Source organism: Pristiophorus japonicus, chromosome 18, assembly GCF_044704955.1.
Source record: "Pristiophorus japonicus isolate sPriJap1 chromosome 18, sPriJap1.hap1, whole genome shotgun sequence".
Lineage (NCBI taxonomy): Eukaryota > Metazoa > Chordata > Chondrichthyes > Pristiophoridae > Pristiophorus > Pristiophorus japonicus.
In genome coordinates, this window is record NC_091994.1 from 87,127,274 (window position 1) to 87,146,907 (window position 19,634).

The following is a 19,634-nucleotide window of genomic DNA, read 5'->3' on the forward strand; positions in this document are numbered from 1 at the left end:
AATATTTAATCGGAGAAAATTTCTGCTCATCCAGTACTGGATGTCAGACAAGCAGTCTGACAACTTAGAGACTGTGGAGGGGTTGAGAGAAGTAGCAGTGAGGTCGAGCTGGGTGTCGTCAGTGTACATGTGGAAACTGACACCGTGCAAGGATAGAGGGTGTTCTTTTTAGGGAGGGAGATGATGATGGTGCTTTTAAAAGGGAGGAGAAACCATTTACAATGTCAGTTAGCATGGTGACCAGAAAGGAAAGTTGGGTGTTCAGCAGTTTAAAGGAATAGGGTCCAGGGAGCAGGAGGTGGATCTCATAAATGAGATGATCTTTTAGACGGCATGATAGGAGATGGGAGAGAAACTAGAGAGAGAAAAATAGGGTTCAGAGCTCGGGTAAATGGGTCTTGGAGGAGTTTTGACTTGGTGGACAAGGGGAGGGGAGAAGGAGCAGAGGCAGCTGAACGATGGTATCTATCCTGGTGACATAAAAATCCATGAGCTATTCATATGTTGTTAGAGGTGAGGATGGTGGGGTTAGGGAAGAGGAGTTTAAAGATGTGTTTGGTCGTGGAGAAAAGAAGCCAGGTTGATCCTAAAATAATGGGTGGTTCCCCATGGTCTGTCACTAACAAGTGTCACCTTTGTACCCACAACCAGCTGCACTTCCAGTCCTTATTCGATATATTCCACCTGAAAAAGGAACATGGTTTCATATGTTTAAAAAGCCTTGTAATTTATCGCTCAGTTTTTTTTTTTAACCACAATTCACTCTCATAAAAGCACTGACTTCTGGCTTCAGTCAAGCTCCACCTATAACAAAAAAATGTAACAACCCCACCAACTCTTGGGAATCCCTGGCCCAAGACTGCTCAAAGTGGAGGAGAAGCATCCGAGAAGGCGCCGAACACTTCGGGTCTCTTCACCGGGAGCACGCGGAAGCCAAGTACAAACAGCGGAAGGAGCGTACAACAAATCAAGCACCCCACCCACCCGTCCCTCCAACCACCATCTGCTCCACTTGTGACAGAGATTGTAGATCCTGCAGCGATCTCATCAGTCACCTTAGAACCCATTTTAGTGTGGAAGCTAGTCATCCTCGAATCCGGGGGACTGCCTAAGAAGACCCTCCTCTACCTGATCCAAACAACAATTATACATTTGTGCAAATTTCCACTTCTAAGGAGTGGGTTTAGATTGCTTTTTTTACCCCAAGACTGATTTTCTTAATTATTTCTCTACTTCTTAGTTTTGTTCTTTCTGCCTCTTTTTAAAAGGAAAATGTTACTTTTATTTTGCTCAGAAAATAAAGCTGTACAATGGATAAAATGGTAGAACTGTTTTTAAAATAAAATAATGCAAACAAAGCCAGCCGTCAATATGACTGCACTTAAAAGCACCATGGGGCTAGAACCTCCACTTTTGTGCTTATCGTCCAAAAATGGGCGTTATTTCCGGTGTGGGTGGTAAAAAAGGGTTTTCAGATCGCCAGCTTCTCGCCCATTCTCAAAGCACCTAGTCTCCATTTTTGAAAATGGGCGTTACCGCGAGTGATATGAAATAGGCGGTAGCATTACATTTTTTTCGACCTGCTGCCGTAAAGTGTGGCCGTATTTAGCAACGGCATGGCAACGCTCGATTCCCGCGATTCAGGCGTCAAGGGTCAACATGACATGCGCAGAAGAGGAGACAGAGAGAGAGGGAGCTCAGATGGACTGAATGCGTGTCTGGGTGTGGAGTGGCTGCTCTGGGAGGAAGGAGGGAGACTTTAGAGCTTCACAGCAAGTAGGCAAACAAAAATTAGCTGTTACCAGCCACATATTTGCCCAAATTTGGCCTATAATGGAGAGAGAGGAGGAGGCATCACAGACACTGTGGAGACTGAAGCTGGAGAGAGCAGTGAGGTGGGAGAGGAGCACATTGGAGGGTGCAAAAGAGCCAGGAGGTTCTTGGACAGGAGGTCGAGTCACGCTGGGGTGATTTGACACAGGGAGGGCGTGGGAAGCCCACTCCAAAAGCCTACCAGAGGATATAGACCGAGATAGCAGAGGTGGTCTCGTCGGCGACCAACGAGGTCCGTGAGGGCAATCAATGCCGCAAACGATGGAACGTGTGGGACCTGCAAGTGTAAGTATTACATTGATTTACATGTACTTATATATTTATATAATTTGATTTGTAATAGTCATGAGTGACTATCATCAGATGTGAGGTCTTTCACTTTTACCGGGAATGTTTTACTCAAAGCTTGCGGTCACGCTGTATGTCTTTAGGTAAAGCATGATAATTCTCATGATAATCATGATTATATCTGTCAGTTATGTGTTGTATCAGTCTCTGTGATAGTACTTAGCAATGATATCACACAATGCTCTCATGCCATGTCACCTTTTACAGAAGAAGCTATCGATGATGAGGTCTGTGCAGAGGCGAACAGATGGGGGGCCACCAGTCCCCAGCGACATCACTGAGATGGAGGAGCGGGTGCTCGCACTCGTGGGGAAGCACCCCCCCCGGACAGCCACGGACATCTGCAGACCCTGAAGTGATGCCACGTGAGTAAAGCTTACACCATTGCGTGATGTGAAGTCAATAGATGCTACACCCACTCATATCCGAACAATCATATATGATAGATGATTTCTAAAATTGTCATAGAAATAATGATGGCCTAATGAAAATCATTGCAATGCAAATGTGTTGATGGTCATGAAATGTGATGTCTGCGATGATTTTGAGAGCGGTGGTGCATATGCTGTGTGTAGCGCTGGACTCACCTTGTGACCCTAGCACCCCTTTCTCCTCTAATAACCTCATTTGCGTCCCAAGGCAAGACCACAAAGACCAGAAGGTGGGGACACGGGGCCGGACTAGGCAGACGATTCTACATCTGGTGCTGAGGAGCTCTAATTCTAGTCCGTCAATCCGCTGGGTCTCTTCTCCACAGATGAGAGCGTGGTCTTCGAGGAACCTGCAACGCCATGCTCCAGGAGCTATTCCACCCCAAGGCCATCTAGTGGTCCTCTGGTCATTTCCGCCTCCACGCTGGAGGTACCGGTCCCAAGCACCTCGCCACAGGGCACCCTATTTGACCCCAGGACGGCGCTGACCCCGCGGAGGTCTCGTGGACACAGCAGGTCTGTTCCACGAGCGCCACATGAGAGCGGAGAGATGGTACAGTTGTCCAGCAGGATTACAGACATTGGTGACCAGCTCATCGAAGCATTGGGGGGCATATCCCGACAACTGGCCACCATGACCGAGTACATTCCACTGATGGCAGAGGCCCTGGATGCGATAGCCAGGAACACTGCTGGCACAGGCTCCCAGCGGTCCCCGAGCGCGGCACTCCACCCCTAGGTTCCGCACCACCAGTGCGAACGACAGATGAGAGCAAGGATCAAGATCCTGCTCCTGCATCAGAGAATGTTGCCCCGTCAGAACCCCCGACTCCCGTACCCATGCAACGACCGCATCTGCCTTCATCCTCCCCCAATGAGGCACTGCCTGAGGAGGTCCTCGGCCAGGCGCCGTGGAACGTGTAGAGGTGGGGAGAAGAAGGGGAGGGGGGAAGGAAAGTGAGGTGCATGTCCGCAGGTGATGGCTGTGTTATATCTCCATCTGGGTGTATGCAATTTGTTGTAATGTATGGGAACTGGGGACCATCCTCCTGCTTTGCCTTTGTATTCTGTGTTGCTGGACTTGTTGAACATTTGATTGATGTCAATGGTGGAAAAAGTGGGGTGTGGGCAGAGGTTGGGTGTTATTGCCTGTGATACTTATGATTTCAGACCAATGTTGGTATGAAATTTTTGTTATTGAACATAATCTTGTTGCGCATTGTCTCAGATAGCTGCACCATTACACACTGGTGATTCCTTAATATGAAAGGGTTAAATACAACCTAACTTCAATCATCTTTAACTGGCACCAAGATGATGGGCACCATTGATGTCTGAGCTGCACACACACAGCAGTGTGTCAGCGTTGTCACTCACATCAATGCTCTTTCAGGCAAATCGTTCAGATCTCAGCTCCTCACGTAAGAGTCTTGCAGCTATGTAGCCACCACGGGCTCTTTCCTGCAGTCTGGAGGGGGTCGTGGGCATGTTTACATAGCCAGCCTGTTTGTCTGGCCCTAGGTCAGCGTCCAGCCCCTCGTTGTCCTCTTACTCTCTCTCCTGAGGTGGATCATCAGTGCTTTCTGGCAATTCTTGGCCCCTCACGATAGCCAGGTTGTGCAGCATTGAGTACACGACCACGAATTTACCTACTTGCTCAGGGTTGTATTATAGCTCCCCTCCTGAGTGGTCAAGACATCTGAAGCCCTGCTTAAGCACAGTTATTGTTTGGTGGCCCCATTGTATTGAAAGTATAATAGCGATTGATCAGAAGCAACGATTTCCTCACTAAAATACATCTGGAGTAAAGCGCCAATAGTCCAGAGTCTGAAAATATGTCTATTGAGATGTTCACTTCACCTGAGAAGAACTCCAGAGTCAATGCAAACTCCCCCGAAGTTAAGGCAGCCTTTTGAATGAAGCGACCTGCGATTTTAAAAATGACAGCCACAACGCTGGCGTTCGTTCAGAACAGTTCCACTTTTTCTGGGTGTTTTTTTGGGCGAGCGATATTGTGGGCGATATGTGTGCGAGGTTGTGAAAACGGTGGGCGATCTCCTCCGGGGTGTTAGTTTCGCCAAATATGCTCTTTACGACAAAAAAAAGTGGGAGGTAGTATTATTGAATCTCGGTGTTAATTCTGTGCGGAAAGTAATGCTGGGAGATATTATGAGCGTTGATTTTGCCCATTCTGCTGACTCCGCCCCCAAAAAGTGAGCGGGCGGTAATATTTTTTCCCGACGTTAAGCATATGGGGAAAGTAACGCTCGGTGATAAGTTTCCTAAAAATGCCCGTCAGTTTCCATTTTGTGCCAAAATGGGCGAAATATGGGCGTTATATGTAATTTCAGCGGTAAAGTGGGCGTTAAGCATGCAAAAAAAGTGAAGGTTCTAGCCCCATGTTTTCTTAAAAAAAACTTACTCTTCAGTTTTAATCCATCATCTGACTCCATTTAATTTCCTTCTTCAGCAACCAATTGATTAAAGTTAATTTGAACTCTATGGTAAGAGAAGTTTGTCCATAATTGTGAAAGATGCATGTATACAACATTATCAGTGATTCCACTGGCAATGTTATATTTTATCTATGGGTAAACCAGTTATGTGTGCATTACAAAGTGCAGATGGGAGCTTTTAGTTTTAGTGAAGTTCCATATGTTTAATTGGCATTTCCCTCGTGTACTCATGTAAATGGCCTGGTCTTCCAACCTAAACAGTGAGTGTCACCTGGGCCAGGAGGGAGAGTGGCATCAAAATTGAACTAAAACCTATTCTAACTCTGTATTCTACATTACAACAGGGACTAGCTGTAATTAATTGACTGTAAAGCACTTTGGGATGTCCGGTTGTCATGAAAGGCTCTGTATAAATGCAAGTCTTTCTTTGTATCCACACATGTGCACTTCCCCATGGAGGTGTTTAATCCTGATTTTGAAATATCTATTTCCTGCACTTATTTATCTGTCTGATGATACGTTATTAAGGTTTTCAATTGAACGTGTCATCAACAACAAAAAAATCAGAACTGGAGCTACCCTCCTCGTGGTTCTGCTCCTGGGCCTGGCTGAGGTGGCCATTAACAGGTCCAAGCAGTACATGATCAAGGAGGTTGCTCGATCCAACTATCTGCCTCTCTTCCGCAGCTACGTCCACGCCTGGGTATCCCTGGAGATGGAGCATGCGGTATCCGCCAGTAAGTTTGATGTTTTCTGCAACCGGATGGACTGGAATGCCTAGTCGACATGGACAATATTATGTTTTAATTTGATAAGTTTCCTTTTGTTTTATCTATAATTTGGAGTTTATTATTTGTGTCCCTTTAAAAGAGGGGCACTTTTGTTCATTTGAGTGTTGATTGATGACTCAGTCATCATAATTGGCAATGAAAGAAAATCAGAACTGGAGTCGCAATCCTACCGCCTGTCCTTGTCCTGAATCAGCTCTTTAATCAGAAGGCTATGGGTTCAAGTCCCACTCCAGGACTTGAGCACACACATCTAGGCTGACACTCCCAGTGCAGTGCTGAGGAAGCGCTGCACTGTCAGAGATGCCGTCTTTTGAATGAATCTTTAAACCGAGGCCCCCTCTGCCCCCTCAGGTGGATGCAAAAAATTCCATGGTACTATTTCGAAGAAGAGCAGGGGAGTTCTCCCCAATGTCGAGGGCCAATATCTATCCCTCAATCAGCATAACAAAAACAGATTATCTGGTCATTATCACCTTGCTGTTTTTGGGAGCTTGCTGCGCGCACATTGACTGCTGCGTTTCTCACATTACAACAGTGACTACACTCCAAAAAGTACTTCATTCGCTTCTCGGCCTTTTGGCTAAGATCATGCGTAACTGACCTGACAGGGGAGTAGCCACCATGACCTCCGGGTGGTTCTCCCTGGATCAGGAAGGTATATGCTTGCTTTTTTGGAAACAGAAGGTGGGTGGGGTGGCTTGACCCATCCACCTCCACGGAGGTGTGTGGGGGACCTGACCTATCCACCTCCATGGCACGAACCTGGTATTGCAGTACTTCCAGGAACGGTGCAGTGGCTCTAGGCCTTTTGGCGAAGAGCATTGGCGCAGAGTGATCCTTGGCGTGTGCAAGGTGACCTCTGGCGTTTGTGATTTGACAAAGAGTTGGAACGATTGGCTACGAATTTCAAAAAAAAAATTCGCTGTAAAGCACTTTGAGGCATATGGTGGTCGTGAAAGGCGCTATATAAATCCAAGTCTTTCTTTGGTTGCTTTTAGATTTGGCAAAAGTGTAGCACTTTACTCACCAGTAATAAGTCACCCTGCATTGGGTGCACATAATATAAGCGGTTTTTTGGCATATCTCACACTCCAGTTTGACGCCCTTGGGATTAGAAAGCGGATAAATAGAAGTACTGAGCATTTTGGTGTCCAGGAAGGTCCGTCCTTACTTGAAAGCCTCTCAAATACTGCGGTTACTAGGGACTTCTGGCCTGTTGCTAAGGACTCTGACTTCTGAACCCACAGCCTGTTGCACTTCTGATTGCTTCCCCCAGCAGACGTGTCACATCACAAACCGGAGCTAAATATAAATGAATAGAAAAATCGAACGATTTAAATATCAAAGTGTCCTTTGTATGATTTTTTTGAAAAAGCTGGCAATCAATTATTGCGGGCTGAGAACGATTGTTTATGCTGGGCAGACCCGGGTGGACGGGTCGGGACCCGGACGCTAATTGAGGGGGGACCAGTTGTTATGGCGGCGGCGGAGTGCGAGCCGGAGTGGAGCGGCTTTTTCTCGGACTGCGTGCCACCACCCAATGCCGACCTCTCGTCGCAGGCAATGGCCGAGTTCGCGGTGCGGCACGCCGAGCAAGGCCGCAGGGTGGTGCTGGTGACCTCGGGCGGCACCAAAGTGCCGCTGGAGTCGCGGACCGTGCGCTTCCTGGACAACTTCAGCAGCGGCTGGCGCGGCGCCGTGTCGGCCGAGTATTTCCTGGACCTGGGCTACGCCGTGATCTTCCTGCACCGCCACCGCTCGCTCTACCCTTTCTCCCGGCGCTACTCCGGCCTCAACATGTTGGACGCGCTGCAGGCCGTGCTGGACGTCGGGACCACCCGCTGGCGGGTGGAAGCCGACCAGGCGGTGCTGCCCGACATCGTGCCAGTGCTGCAGCGCTACATGGCCGTGCGAGAAGCCGGCACGCTGCTGCCCGTGGAATTCAACACCTTGTCCGACTATCTGTACCTACTGAGGGCGGCGGCTCAGGCGCTCAACTGCATCGGTACAGAAATAATCTCATACGTTTAATGTTGACAGCGTTACTAAGATTTCAGTTAAGTGTAATTTTCAAATGCAAGATGCGTATTGTATATTTTGAACAGAATCTGCCACTGGCCTCCAATTAAGTATTAGGAAGATCGAAAGCATTAGCTTCGGTCCCTGCCACAAACTCCGTTCCCTAGCCACTGACTCCATCCCTCTCCCCAACTTCTGCCTGAGGCTGAACCAGGCTGTTCTCAACCTTGGTGTCTTATTCGACCCCGAGATGAGCTTCCGACCACATCACCAATACCGCTTACTTCCACCTCCATTACATCGCCAGACTCTGCCCCGGCCTCAGCTCATCTGCTGAAACCCTCATTCATGCCTTTGTTACCTCTAGACTCAACTATTCTAACGCACTACTATCCTCCATAAACTTGAGCTCATCCAAAACTCTGCTGCCCCTATCCTAACTCTCAGCAAGTCTCGTTCACCCATCATAGCTGTGCTCACTGACCTACATTGGCTCCCCATCGACCAACACCTCAATTTTAAAATTCTCATCCTCGTTTTCAAATCCATGGCCTCACCCTTTCCTAGCTCTGTATTCTTCTTCAGACCTACTAAGCTGCACAGCCTGCCTCCCCTAATAGATGGCCCATTCAAATTTATGTGTATGTGGGGTATGTACAATGAAAAAGCCGGTGAGCGGCCTGTGGGGAACTTTGCAGATGAGGGCACAGCCGCGCAACTAAACGGGAACATTGCCTTTAACCTCTAAGATCTCTGCTCCAATTCTGGTTTCTTGCACGCCCCCTTTTTCAATCGCTCTATCACTGGAGGCTATGCTTTCAGCTGCCTCGGCCCAAAACTCTGGAATTCTCCCCCGCCCCAAATCACTCCACCCCTCTTTCCTCCTTTAAGATGCTCCTTAAAACCTACCTCTTTGACCAGGCTTTTGGTCATCTATCTTATGTGGCTTAGTGTCAAATTTTGTTTGATAATGCTCCTATGAAGCACCTTTGGCCGTTTAACGATATTAAAGGCACTATATAAATACAAGCTGTTGGGAAGAAGAGTGATAACTGATCTGTGTAAACTTTTGTACACAGGATGTTAAAATCGGGTGCCATATGTACTCCATAACAAATTTTGAAATAGGTACGGGTAGAATTGAAAGAGATCGGGGTGTTAGCCCAGTCACTGTATAGTGCTCTGATCAGACTGTACCTTGAATAATGTGCCCAGTTCTGCTCATTGAGAAAGAAACAAGGGAGCTGGAGGCAGCTCTCACAAAAGCCACAAGACTGATCTTTTGTTTTTTTTATTCATTCACGTGATGTGGGCATGCTGGGAAGGCCACCATTTATTGTAATCCCACAGTGCTGTTAGGAAGGGAGTTCCAGGATTTTGACCCAGCAACAATGAACGGCTATATATTTCCAAGTCAGGATGGTGTGTGACTTGCTTTTTGTGGACAGGACATACCTGGGCAATTTTCCACTTTGTTGAGTTGATGCCAGTGTTCTAGCTGTACTGGAACAGCTTGGCTAGAGGCGCGGCTAGTTCTGGAGCACTGCGGTCGGGATGTTGTCGGGGCCCATAGCCTTTGCTGTATCCTGTGCGTTCAGCCATTTATTGATATTATGTGGAGTGAATCAAATTACCTGAAGACTGGATTCTGTGATGGAGGGGACCTCCACTTGGTGCTGCTGGCTAAAGGTGATTGCAACTGCTTCAGTCTTGTCTTTTGCACTCACATGCTGGGCACCGCCATTTTTGAGGATAGGGATGTTCATGGAGCCCCCTCCTCCCGTTAATTGTTTAATTGTCCACCACCATTCATGACTGGATGTGGCAGGATTGTGGAGCTTTGATCTGATCCGTTGATTGTAGGATCGCTTAGCTCTGTTTATAGCATGCTGTTCTGTTTAGCATGCATGAAGCTACAACACAGGACTACATCAGGTTAGCACTTCATTTTTAGGTACTCCTGATGCTGCTCCTGGCATGCTCTTCTACATTCCTCATTGAACCAGGATTGGTCCCCTGGCTTGATGGTAATGGTAGTGTGAGGGATATGCCGGGCCATGAGGTTACAGATTGTGGTGGAATACAATTCTGCTAATTCTGATGGCTCATAGCACCTCATGGATGCCCAGTTTTGAGCTGCTAGATCTGTTCTGAATCTATCCCATTTAGCACGGTGGTACTGCCACACAACACGATGGAGGGGTGTGAAGACAAGTTCTGTGCGGTAGTCACTCCTACCAATACTGTCATGGACAATTGCATCTGCGACAGGTAGATTGGTGAGGACGAGGTCAAGTAGGTTTTTCCCTCATTTTGGTTCTCTCACCACCTGCTGCAAACCCAGTCTCTCAGCTATGTCCTTCAGAACTCAGCCAGCAGTCTGTAGTGGTGCTACTGAGTCAGTCTTGGTGATGAACATTGAAGGATCTTGCTGCTCTCAGTGCTTCCTCCAAGTGGTGTTAAATATGGAGGAGTACGGATTCATCAGCTGAAGGAGAGCGGTAGGGGGTAATCAGCAGGAGGTTTCCTTGCCTATATTTGACCTGATGCCATGAGACTTCATGGTGTCTGGAGTCAATGTTGAGGACTCCCAGGGCCACTCCCTCCTTCCTCTATGCTGCCACAGGTGGGACAGGACATACCCAGAGATGGTGATGGAGGAGTTTGGGACATTGGCTGAAAGGTATGATTCTATGAGAATGACTATGGCAGGCTGTTGCTTGACTACTTTGTGGGACAGCCCGGATGTTAGTGAGGAGAACTTTGCAGGGAGGACTGGGGTGGGTGTGCTTTTGTCTTGTTTGGTGCTGAGGTCAATGCCGGATGGTCGGTCTGGGTTGATTCTTAGCATTCCTTTGTAGTGGGTTGGTACAACTGAGTGGCCATTTCAGAGGGCAGTTAAGAGTCAACCAAATTGCTGTGGGTCTGGAGTCACATATAAGCCAGACCAGATAAAGGGCATTAGTGAACGAGATGGGTTTTTACAACACCATTACTGATACTAGCTTTCCCAGTATGTCAGTGGACTGAGTTACAAGGAAATACTCAGCCTGAAAAGGTAAATCTGAACACCAGTGCAGGCTAAACTGATAGTACGGCAAAGGGCACAAATTCAAGTTCGTTAAAGGCAAATTTAGGACTGATTTCAATAGGTTCTTCACACACACAGGGCTGGATTTTAGGCTTTTGTTTTTGGGCCGGAAACGGAGGCGGGGTGGGAAAGTTACCTGCCGGGAATAGTTTGCGCTTTGGAAAGGAAGTTTCGGCATCTGGGCCCAGCGTTAAGGGAGCTGTTGTACATTTTTCATGGCGCAAGGATGGGAAACTTGTGAACGTGCAAGGATTGTGAACTAAAGTGCCGGGCCGCGTGTGCTCCGAGAGAGGCCTGTGGGTGGGAGGGAAACCTTTTTTAAAAAAAAAAACAATCCCAAAACATTGCCCATGCCACCACAGCACAAATCATTAAAAAAATTAAAAGAACAAACACTCTCACTGACCTTCGGAATACTTTACCTTCCTCTGTGCCGCCGGCTATGCTGGACCACACTGATTTCCCAGGTGGTCATTGCGGGCACACTTCTGGTCGGACGGATTGGGGAAAAGTTAAAACTACTGCCGGTGTCGCAACCAGAGGCGTTGCATACCCGGCGCAGCTCTTCCTGGGTGTGCTGCTCAGCGCCGCCACAAAACTGGACCGGGGGGTCGTGACAGGGCGCAGGAGATCTCAACGTCGCCTTTCACGCTGCTCCAGGGCAAAACCCGGAGCACAAAGGGCCGGAAAATCCAGCGGATAGTATTTAGTGTGGAATGGACTTATGGGTAGTGTAGTGAGGGAAAACATTGGAATAATTTAATAAACATTGAGGGAGATGTAGGTTCTTTGTGGATGAGCTTTCCTCATCTTCTGGAACTGTGGAAAACCGCCAAAAGCACAATTATAGATTCTGCCCTTCAACAAGCGCTTTCAACATAGTAAAACCTCCTAAAGCGCTTCACAGGAGCATTTTGAGCCAAATCATCATCATCATAGGCAGTCCCTCAAAATTGAGGAAGACTTGCTTTCACTCTAAAAGTGAATTCTCAGGTGACTGAATAGTCCAATACGGGAATTACAGTCTCTGTCACAGGTGGGACAGACAGTTGTTGAAGGAAAGGGTGGGTGGGGAGTCTGGTTTGCCTCCACGAGACTCGAGGTGCTCAGCGCCCTCCCGGATGCTCTTCCTCCACTTGGGGGTGTTGCACTTTGTCAAGGAGGCTTTGAGGGTGTCCTTGAAACGTTTCCTCTGCCCACTTGGGGATCGCCTGCCGTGTAGGAGTTCCGAATAGAGCGCTTGCTTTGGGAGTCTTGTGTCGGGCATGTGGACAATGTGGCCCGCCCAACAGAGCTGGTCGAGTGTGGTCAGTGCTTTGATGCTGGGGATGTTGGCCTGATTGAGAACACTGACATTGGCGCGTCTATCCTCCCAGGGGATTTGCAGGATCTTGCAGAGGTTGTAGTGATACCCGCCCTCTTGGATGGCTTAGAGACGTGGACCATATACAGTAGACACCTCAAGTCACTGGAGAAATACCACCAACTGAGCCAAATACGCAGATATTGAGACAGGTGACCAAAAGCTTGGTGAGAGAGAGAAGCTTTAAGGATCATCTTAAAGGAGGAAAGAGACGTTGAGAGGCTTGGTTTATCCGAAAAGTATAGTTTGAGCTGTGTAGTGCTGGTGGTAACAAACCTAATGGGATTGGGACAATTTGAGGTGTTGAATTAAAAGTGTATTAAGCATTAAATTATGTTGGCTAATGTGTAATTTTTCAATACAAGTCTCCCAATGCACTATATTTATACCTGGGGAAGAAGTGCAACTGCATGTCACTCGTCATATGAGGTGCAAAGAACATGAAGTTTTCCTGTTGCGGTGTTGTATTTTGATGTGAAATACATCTCTGCCTTGAGTGTTTTGCAAAGAAATGTTTTGCAAACTTCAACAGCTGAAAGCTGATTGCTCTATTCAGATTTGCATATGGTGTATTGTGATCTGCACACAATTATATAAACTGGGCGATTAACTTTCATAAGGTGTTCATTACAAATGGAAAATATATTTAGCCTCATTAGCAGATGCAATGTTATTTTAGTGCAGTCACATTTTTTATTCATTCATGGTGTGGACGTCACTGGCAAGGCCAGCATTTATTGCCCATCCCTAATTGCCCTTGAGACGGTGGTAGTGTCCGGTTCATTCTAGCCAGAAGTGATTGAAACTTTTTACCTCACTATATAATTTTCAGTATTTGGTGTTGGTAGAGGCTAGGTGTCTGACATTGAGCTAGGTGGGCTGATTCTGAAAAAGAGGGCTAGGCAGAGAACAAATGCTCGTAACTGTTACGTAATTGGTTCTGTTTATTCAGTAGAATGAAGAAGAATTTCTGCACTGCTGTGCTCGATACTAAGATTTACAAGTCAGATTACTCACTGGACAGGGAAATTTATTGGATAACTTAAGTACGTGGTGTACATTTTTATATCTACAGGGCGTTGTTTATAAAGTAAGTAATTTGTAACTGTTATGTTCTGCAGGGCCAAAAGCCATGTTCTACCTCGCAGCAGCCGTGTCTGATTTCTTCATTCCTGCCTCTGAGATGCCAGAACACAAAATCCAATCGGGTGTTAGCCCTCTGCAGGTGAGCGAGAGGCGGACTCCCCTTGGAGAGCAGTGTTATGAGCAATGTTTTGTTTAACCATGAGTGGCAAGACCTCCCTTCCCCATGCCCTCTGGTTAAAACTGTCCGTTTGGTTTAAATTTGTGCCATTTTCCATTTCCAGTTGGGACTGCCACTTTTAAATTTGTTATTTTAAAGTTAGTGATTTTTTTTTAAAGCTAAAACACAGTGGGTTTTCTTGGGGAAAGTGTTGTAAATGTATGCATATATGATGTCAGCTTTCTTTTGTAGTTTATTGAATGTCAGAATATGTTTTTTCTAGCTAACTATGCAGATGGTTCCCAAGATGCTTGCTCCTCTTGTGAAGGACTGGGCTCCTCAGGCGTTTGTCACATCTTTCAAGTTGGAGACTGATCCTTCACAGCTGGTTGCTCGAGCACGTAAAGCTTTAGCAACGTACAGACATCAGGTTGTGGTTGCCAATGCCCTTGAAACGCGGAGGATGTTTGTTGTCATAGTAACCAAGGACTCACAGATTGATCTGGCGCTTTCAGAGAATGAAGTGAAGCAACACCATGAAATCGAAGAGAAGATTGTGAAACACTTGAGTGAATGTCACACTAATTTTATAGAAAAGAGCAACAATCCTGAATAGGTATTTTTTCATTATTTGAGATGAGTTACTGAGGAATAATTGTATGACAAAGGAATATGATCTGTTGGAATGCTACTTTAAAAAAAAATGAAACCTTGCGAGTGTGAACAAAGCCAGCTGAGAAATCTGGCATTGTGCTTAAAGGTTTAAAAAAGAACAGAAGCACTAATGTATGTGATCAGAGCCAAATCTAAACTTCAAGCTTCTGACTGCATTCAAACTTCCTCCTTGAGCCATCAATGGACTGATAAAAGGCATGTGTGACATGTAATGGGAAACAAGCAGAACTTTTCTGTGACTGTCAAAGGCACATAATTGCAACATTATCAGTGATGGCACTTGGCATGGTGTGATTATTTATCTATTCAATCTCTAGTGTCTTTTGAAACGGTTTCTGGTGCAGGTGGTTGAAGGATTAAATAATTGCAGCTGGAAGTTTTTACTTTCAGTACTATTTCATGGGTCTGGGCAAGGTAAAAATACTCCAGCATTATTGGAAAAGGGTAAAATTATTATCAATATAGTTGGTGAATTTACTGGATAATACAAGCTGTGAACAAACTAGAGCAAAACTTTATAGCACAAATCTTGAGTGATAGGTTTCACATATACCAATCAGAGAAAGTTGTAGAGATCACTGAATAAAAACAATAGATATCTTGATCCTGACTTGAAATAAAATGCAATGATATACATTAATTCTTTGCCATTTTGTAATTTCCCTCCTGCCATTGTAATCATACATTGCCATTTCACCTCAGTACATTTACATGGATAAGACACCTAGTTGTAGTAAATGTTCATTCAATTCAGTAGGGTGGGATTAAACCATCCCTGCATATTCATTCCTTTCTTCCCTTCTCGTCTGTAGGGGCTGATTCTCGCTACGGCAACAGCCATCCTCATTCATTGAGCCTAAAATGTGAATGTTGGTAACCAAGTCCGATCCTTTACTTGCAAAGCTCACACACACACTTTCATTCAAAAACCACGGAAATCAAATTATAACATGGGTACTGCTGCCCTGGCTGAATAAGCAAACTTAGCACAGGCCAGGAATTGACCCTGCAACCTTCTCGACTGTATGCCCAGATCAGTGGTTCAAATCTTTGGGGGTTGAAAGACCCCCATTTCAAATTGCTTTGTACAACAACAACTTTTATTTATATAGCGTCTTTAATGTAGTAAAATGTCTCAAAGCGCTTCACAGCAGTGTTACAAAACAGATAAATCTGACACCGAGCCACACAAGAAATTACTGCAGATGACCAAAAGCTTGGTTAAAGAGGTAGGTTTTAAGGGGCATCGTAAAGGAGGAAAGAAAGGCTGAGAGGTTTAGGGAGGGAGTTCCGGAACTTAGGGCCCAAACAGCTGAAGACATGGCCACTGATGGTTGAGAAGTTATAATCGGGGATGCTCAAGAAGGCAGAATTTGAGGAGCACAGACATCTCATGGGGTTGTGAGGCTGAAATAGGTTACAGAGATAGGGAGGGGCAAAGCCATGGAGGGATTTGTAAACAAGGATGAGAATTTTGAAACTGAGGCGTTGTTTAACCGGGAGCCAATGTAGGTCAGCCAGCACAGGGGTGATCATGACTTGGTGCGAGTTAGGACATGGGCTGCTGAGTTTTGGATGACCTCAAGTTTTGTAGTGTAGAATGTGGGATGCCAGCCAGGAGTGAGTTGGAGTAGTCAAGTCTAGAGGTAAAAGGCATGGATGAGGGTTTCAGTAGCAGAAGAGCTGAGGCAGGGGTGGAGGTGGGCAATGTTAGAGGAGGTAAACGGCAGTTTTAGTTATGCCATGGATGTGTGTTCGGAAACTCATTTCAGGGTCATATGATGCCTAGCTTGCAAATAAACAGTCTGGTTCAGCCTCATAGATGCTGTGGAGAGGGATGGAGTCAGTGGTTATGGAACACAGTTTGTGGCGGGGACTAAAGACAGTGGCTTCGGTCTTCCCAATATTTAATTGGAGAACATTTCTGCTCTTAGCTATACTCAAGCAGTCTGACAATTTAGAGACCAAGGAGGGGTGGAGAAGTAGAGTTGGGTGTCGTCAGCGTACATGTGGAAACTGACTGTTTTCAGATATCGCCAAGTATATAAGAGAAATAGGAGGGGGCCAAGGATAGATCCTTGGGTGACGCCAGAGGTAACGATGCGGGAGTGGGAAGAGAAGCCATTACAGATTTTCTGGCTACGATTAGATAGATATGAATGGAACCAGGCGAGTGCAGACCCAACTAGCTTGACTATGATGGAGAGGCGTTGGAGGAGGTTGGAGTGGTCAACTGTGTCAAAGGCTGCAGACAGGTCCAGGTGGATAAGGAGGGATAGTTTACCTTTGTCACAGTCACAAAGGATGTCATTTGTGACTTTGATGAGACATGTTTCGGTACTGTGGCAGGGGCGAAAACCAGATTGAAGGGATTCAAACATTGAATTCAGGGAAAGATGGTCATGGATTTGAGAGGTGACAACACGTTCAAGTACTTTGGACAGGGAAAGGGAGGTTGGAGATGTGGCGATAGCTACCACAGTGAGGTCAAGGGTTGTTTTTTTTTGAGAGGGGTGATGACTGCAGATTTGAGTAGGAGTAAATGGGTACTTTTCAGAATGGCAGGCACTGACTAGTGGGGTACCGCAAGGTTCTGTGCTGGGGCCCCAGCTGTTTACAGTGTACATTAATGATTTAGACGAGGGGATTAAATGTAGTATCTCCAAATTTGTGGATGACACTAAGTTGGGTGGCAGTGTGAGCTGCGAGGAGGATGCTATGAGGCTGCAGAGCGACTTGGATAGGTTAGGTGAGTGGGCAAATGCATGGCAGATGAAGTATAATGTGGATAAATGTGAGGTTATCCACTTTGGTGGTAAAAACAGAGAGACAGACTATTATCTGAATGGTGACAGATTAGGAAAAGGGAAGGTGCAACGAAACCTGGGTGTCATGGTACATCAGTCATTGAAGGTTGGCATGTAGGTACAGCAGGCGGTTGAGAAAGCAAATGGCATGTTGGCCTTCATAGCGAGGGGATTTGAGTACAGGGGCAGGGAGGTGTTACTACAGTTGTACAGGGCCTTGGCGAGGCCACACCTGGAGTATTGTGTACAGTTTTGGTCTCCTAACTTGAGGAAGGACATTCTTGCTATTGAGAGAGTGCAGCGAAGGTTCACCAGACTGATTCCCGGGATGGCGGGACAGACATATCAAGAAAGATTGGATCAACTGGGCTTGTATTCACTGGAGTTCAGAAGAATGAGAGGATCTCATAGAAACGTTTAAAATTCTGACGGGTTTAGACAGGTTAGATGCAGGAAGAATGTTCCCAATGTTGGGGAAGTCCAGAACCAGGGGTCACAGTCTAAGGATAAGGGGTAAGCCATTTAGGACCGAGATGAGGAGAAACTTCTTCACCCAGAGAGTGGTGAACCTGTGGAATTCTCTACCACAGAAAGTTGTTGAGGCTAATTCACTAAATATATTCAAAAAGGAGTTAGATGTAGTCCTTACTACTAGGGGGATCAAGGGGTATGGCGAGAAAGTAGGAATGGGGTACTGAAGTTGCATGTTCAGCCATGATCTTATTGAATGGCAGTGCAGGCTCGAATGGCCTACTGCATCTATTTTCTATGAAGGAGGGCAACAGTACCCGAGAGAGAACTGTTAACAATGTCGGCTAACATGGGAGCCAAAAAAGGAAGTTAGGTGATCAGCAGTTTAGTGGGAATAGAGTCAAGGGAGCAGGAAGTGGTTCCCATGGACAAGATGAGCTTGGAGAGCTCAGAGAAACTGGAGAATAATGAGAGCTTAGGGCAGGTGGGAGCCTGCTAGTAATCATGAACTCCACATTTAAATTATAATACCTGTATGAAAAAGCTGCATGTAAAGAGTGTTTTAATAATGCTTTCAAGAAAGTGAGATGGGCGTGCCCGTTTCTCACTGCAGAGTCTGTCTATCCTTGGTGTGAAATTTTTCCCAGGCGAGGGAGGAAAAGTGTTCCTAATTCTGCAACTTAAACTCTACCACATTTCCTCAAAATGTTGGTATAGGAATGCAAAGGATATTCTGTACCAACTGTTATTTAGATTGTGCATAATTATGGAAACACTACTTTGTGTCATAGCAGTCTGTGATCTGTTTTAAAGAGGGTTCTTCTTGTGGATTAGCTGAATTGGTCTGTTTTCCTTGTAAAATAACAGCATTTTATCTAAGGAAAAGACTTGTGAACTGATAGATCTAAGGGGTATAGCTAAAAGTTTAAAGGGATAGCCTCTAAACTGGAACTTGAAGCTATACATTCTACTTTTTATAGCCTGGACAACTAGGAAAGTTATTTTGTTGGTAAACACCAATTTGGGAATTGATTCTAAATGGGTTTATAAACTTTAAGGTGTCACCCCTCCGAGGCCAGATAGCTGCCGCACTCCACTCCCGCTGCTCTTTCACATTTTGCAGACCCCCTGGAAAGTCTCTACAGACCTCCAGGGGTCCACGGACTACAATTTGAGAACCAGAGGTCTAGATCAGTATTGACCAATGGTTGAACTTGTGATTTTCCTCCTAGTCATTATAGCCCAGTGCACCAACAGGACAATATATTAAAAGTTTACTGCTGGAGGAATACTAATATCACTTCATGTGAAATGTACAAGCTTAGGTGAAACCAACAAATGCAGGAGAACAATATTAACTGATTAGCAATGGTGTATAGGGCCTAGAATTTAAGATTTTTAGCAAAGGGATCAATTTGTTGTTAGGGTTCAGTGGGAATTTGTTGACAGTCGAGAACTACACATTGCCTAAGTGAAAGATTATTCTCAAATGTAAACTGCTTACTGTTCAAAATGTTGGTTTTGTTATATAGAATGGTGCTGTAAACATGGTAAATGTCATTTCTGTACTTAATGCAAGTCCATGTAATTAAATATGAGTTAACACAAACTATAATCTTTAACTTAAGGACTCACATTCAGACCTACCCTACATTTGCAGGAATTAGTGTTGTTTAAGCCTTCATGATAGCTTAGTTGGTAGTGAGTGACCTTTCTAAATAAATCCATAAGGAGACACTGGGTTGCCCCAATGTCAAACAAATAAAGTGCCACTTTTTAGAGGAACACAATGAACTAAACTGTAAATAAAGAAAATTAAAAAATGACCAGTGTGCACAATACACTCCAGCCTCAGAAGGGCTGAGTCATACCTGATAGACACCGTGTGCTCCATCTCCATGCTCCTGACCAGTATTGAGAAGTTTATCTCAGCCAGGATGCCAGATGGGATACTACAATACAGGCCTAAGAGGGTTAAAACTGTTTAGGATGACTGCTCCTTATCGCAATCTAACGACTCCTACTGGAAAGTGTGTTGATTAAAAGGTGAGGACAAGTCTCCAACTTGTTGATTTCAAGATAGTGGATTAACTGATATAAAGTTCA

General features: G+C 45.7%; 2 protein-coding genes and 1 pseudogene across 2 annotated transcripts in view; 2 read left to right on the forward strand and 1 right to left on the reverse strand.

Moving 5' to 3' along the window:
• zmynd12 (zinc finger, MYND-type containing 12) overlaps nt 1-7,657 on the reverse strand; it is a 66,493-nt gene extending 58,836 nt beyond the window's left edge. The window contains exon 1 of the mRNA XM_070860238.1: nt 6,887-7,657. Within this exon, the coding sequence (XP_070716339.1) occupies nt 6,887-7,002 (116 nt within the window). The 5' untranslated portion in view covers nt 7,003-7,657. The remainder of the gene's footprint in view (nt 1-6,886) is intronic.
• LOC139229497 (U2 spliceosomal RNA) lies at nt 6,420-6,658 on the forward strand (annotated as a pseudogene).
• ppcs (phosphopantothenoylcysteine synthetase) lies at nt 7,033-17,020 on the forward strand. The gene is made up of 3 exons (XM_070860239.1): nt 7,033-7,864; nt 13,454-13,557; nt 13,859-17,020. Exons 1-3 carry the CDS (start codon nt 7,336-7,338, stop codon nt 14,189-14,191), a joined length of 966 nt encoding a protein of 321 aa, XP_070716340.1. The 5' UTR covers nt 7,033-7,335; the 3' UTR covers nt 14,192-17,020.
• The last annotated feature ends 2,614 nt before the right edge of the window (nt 17,021-19,634 follow it).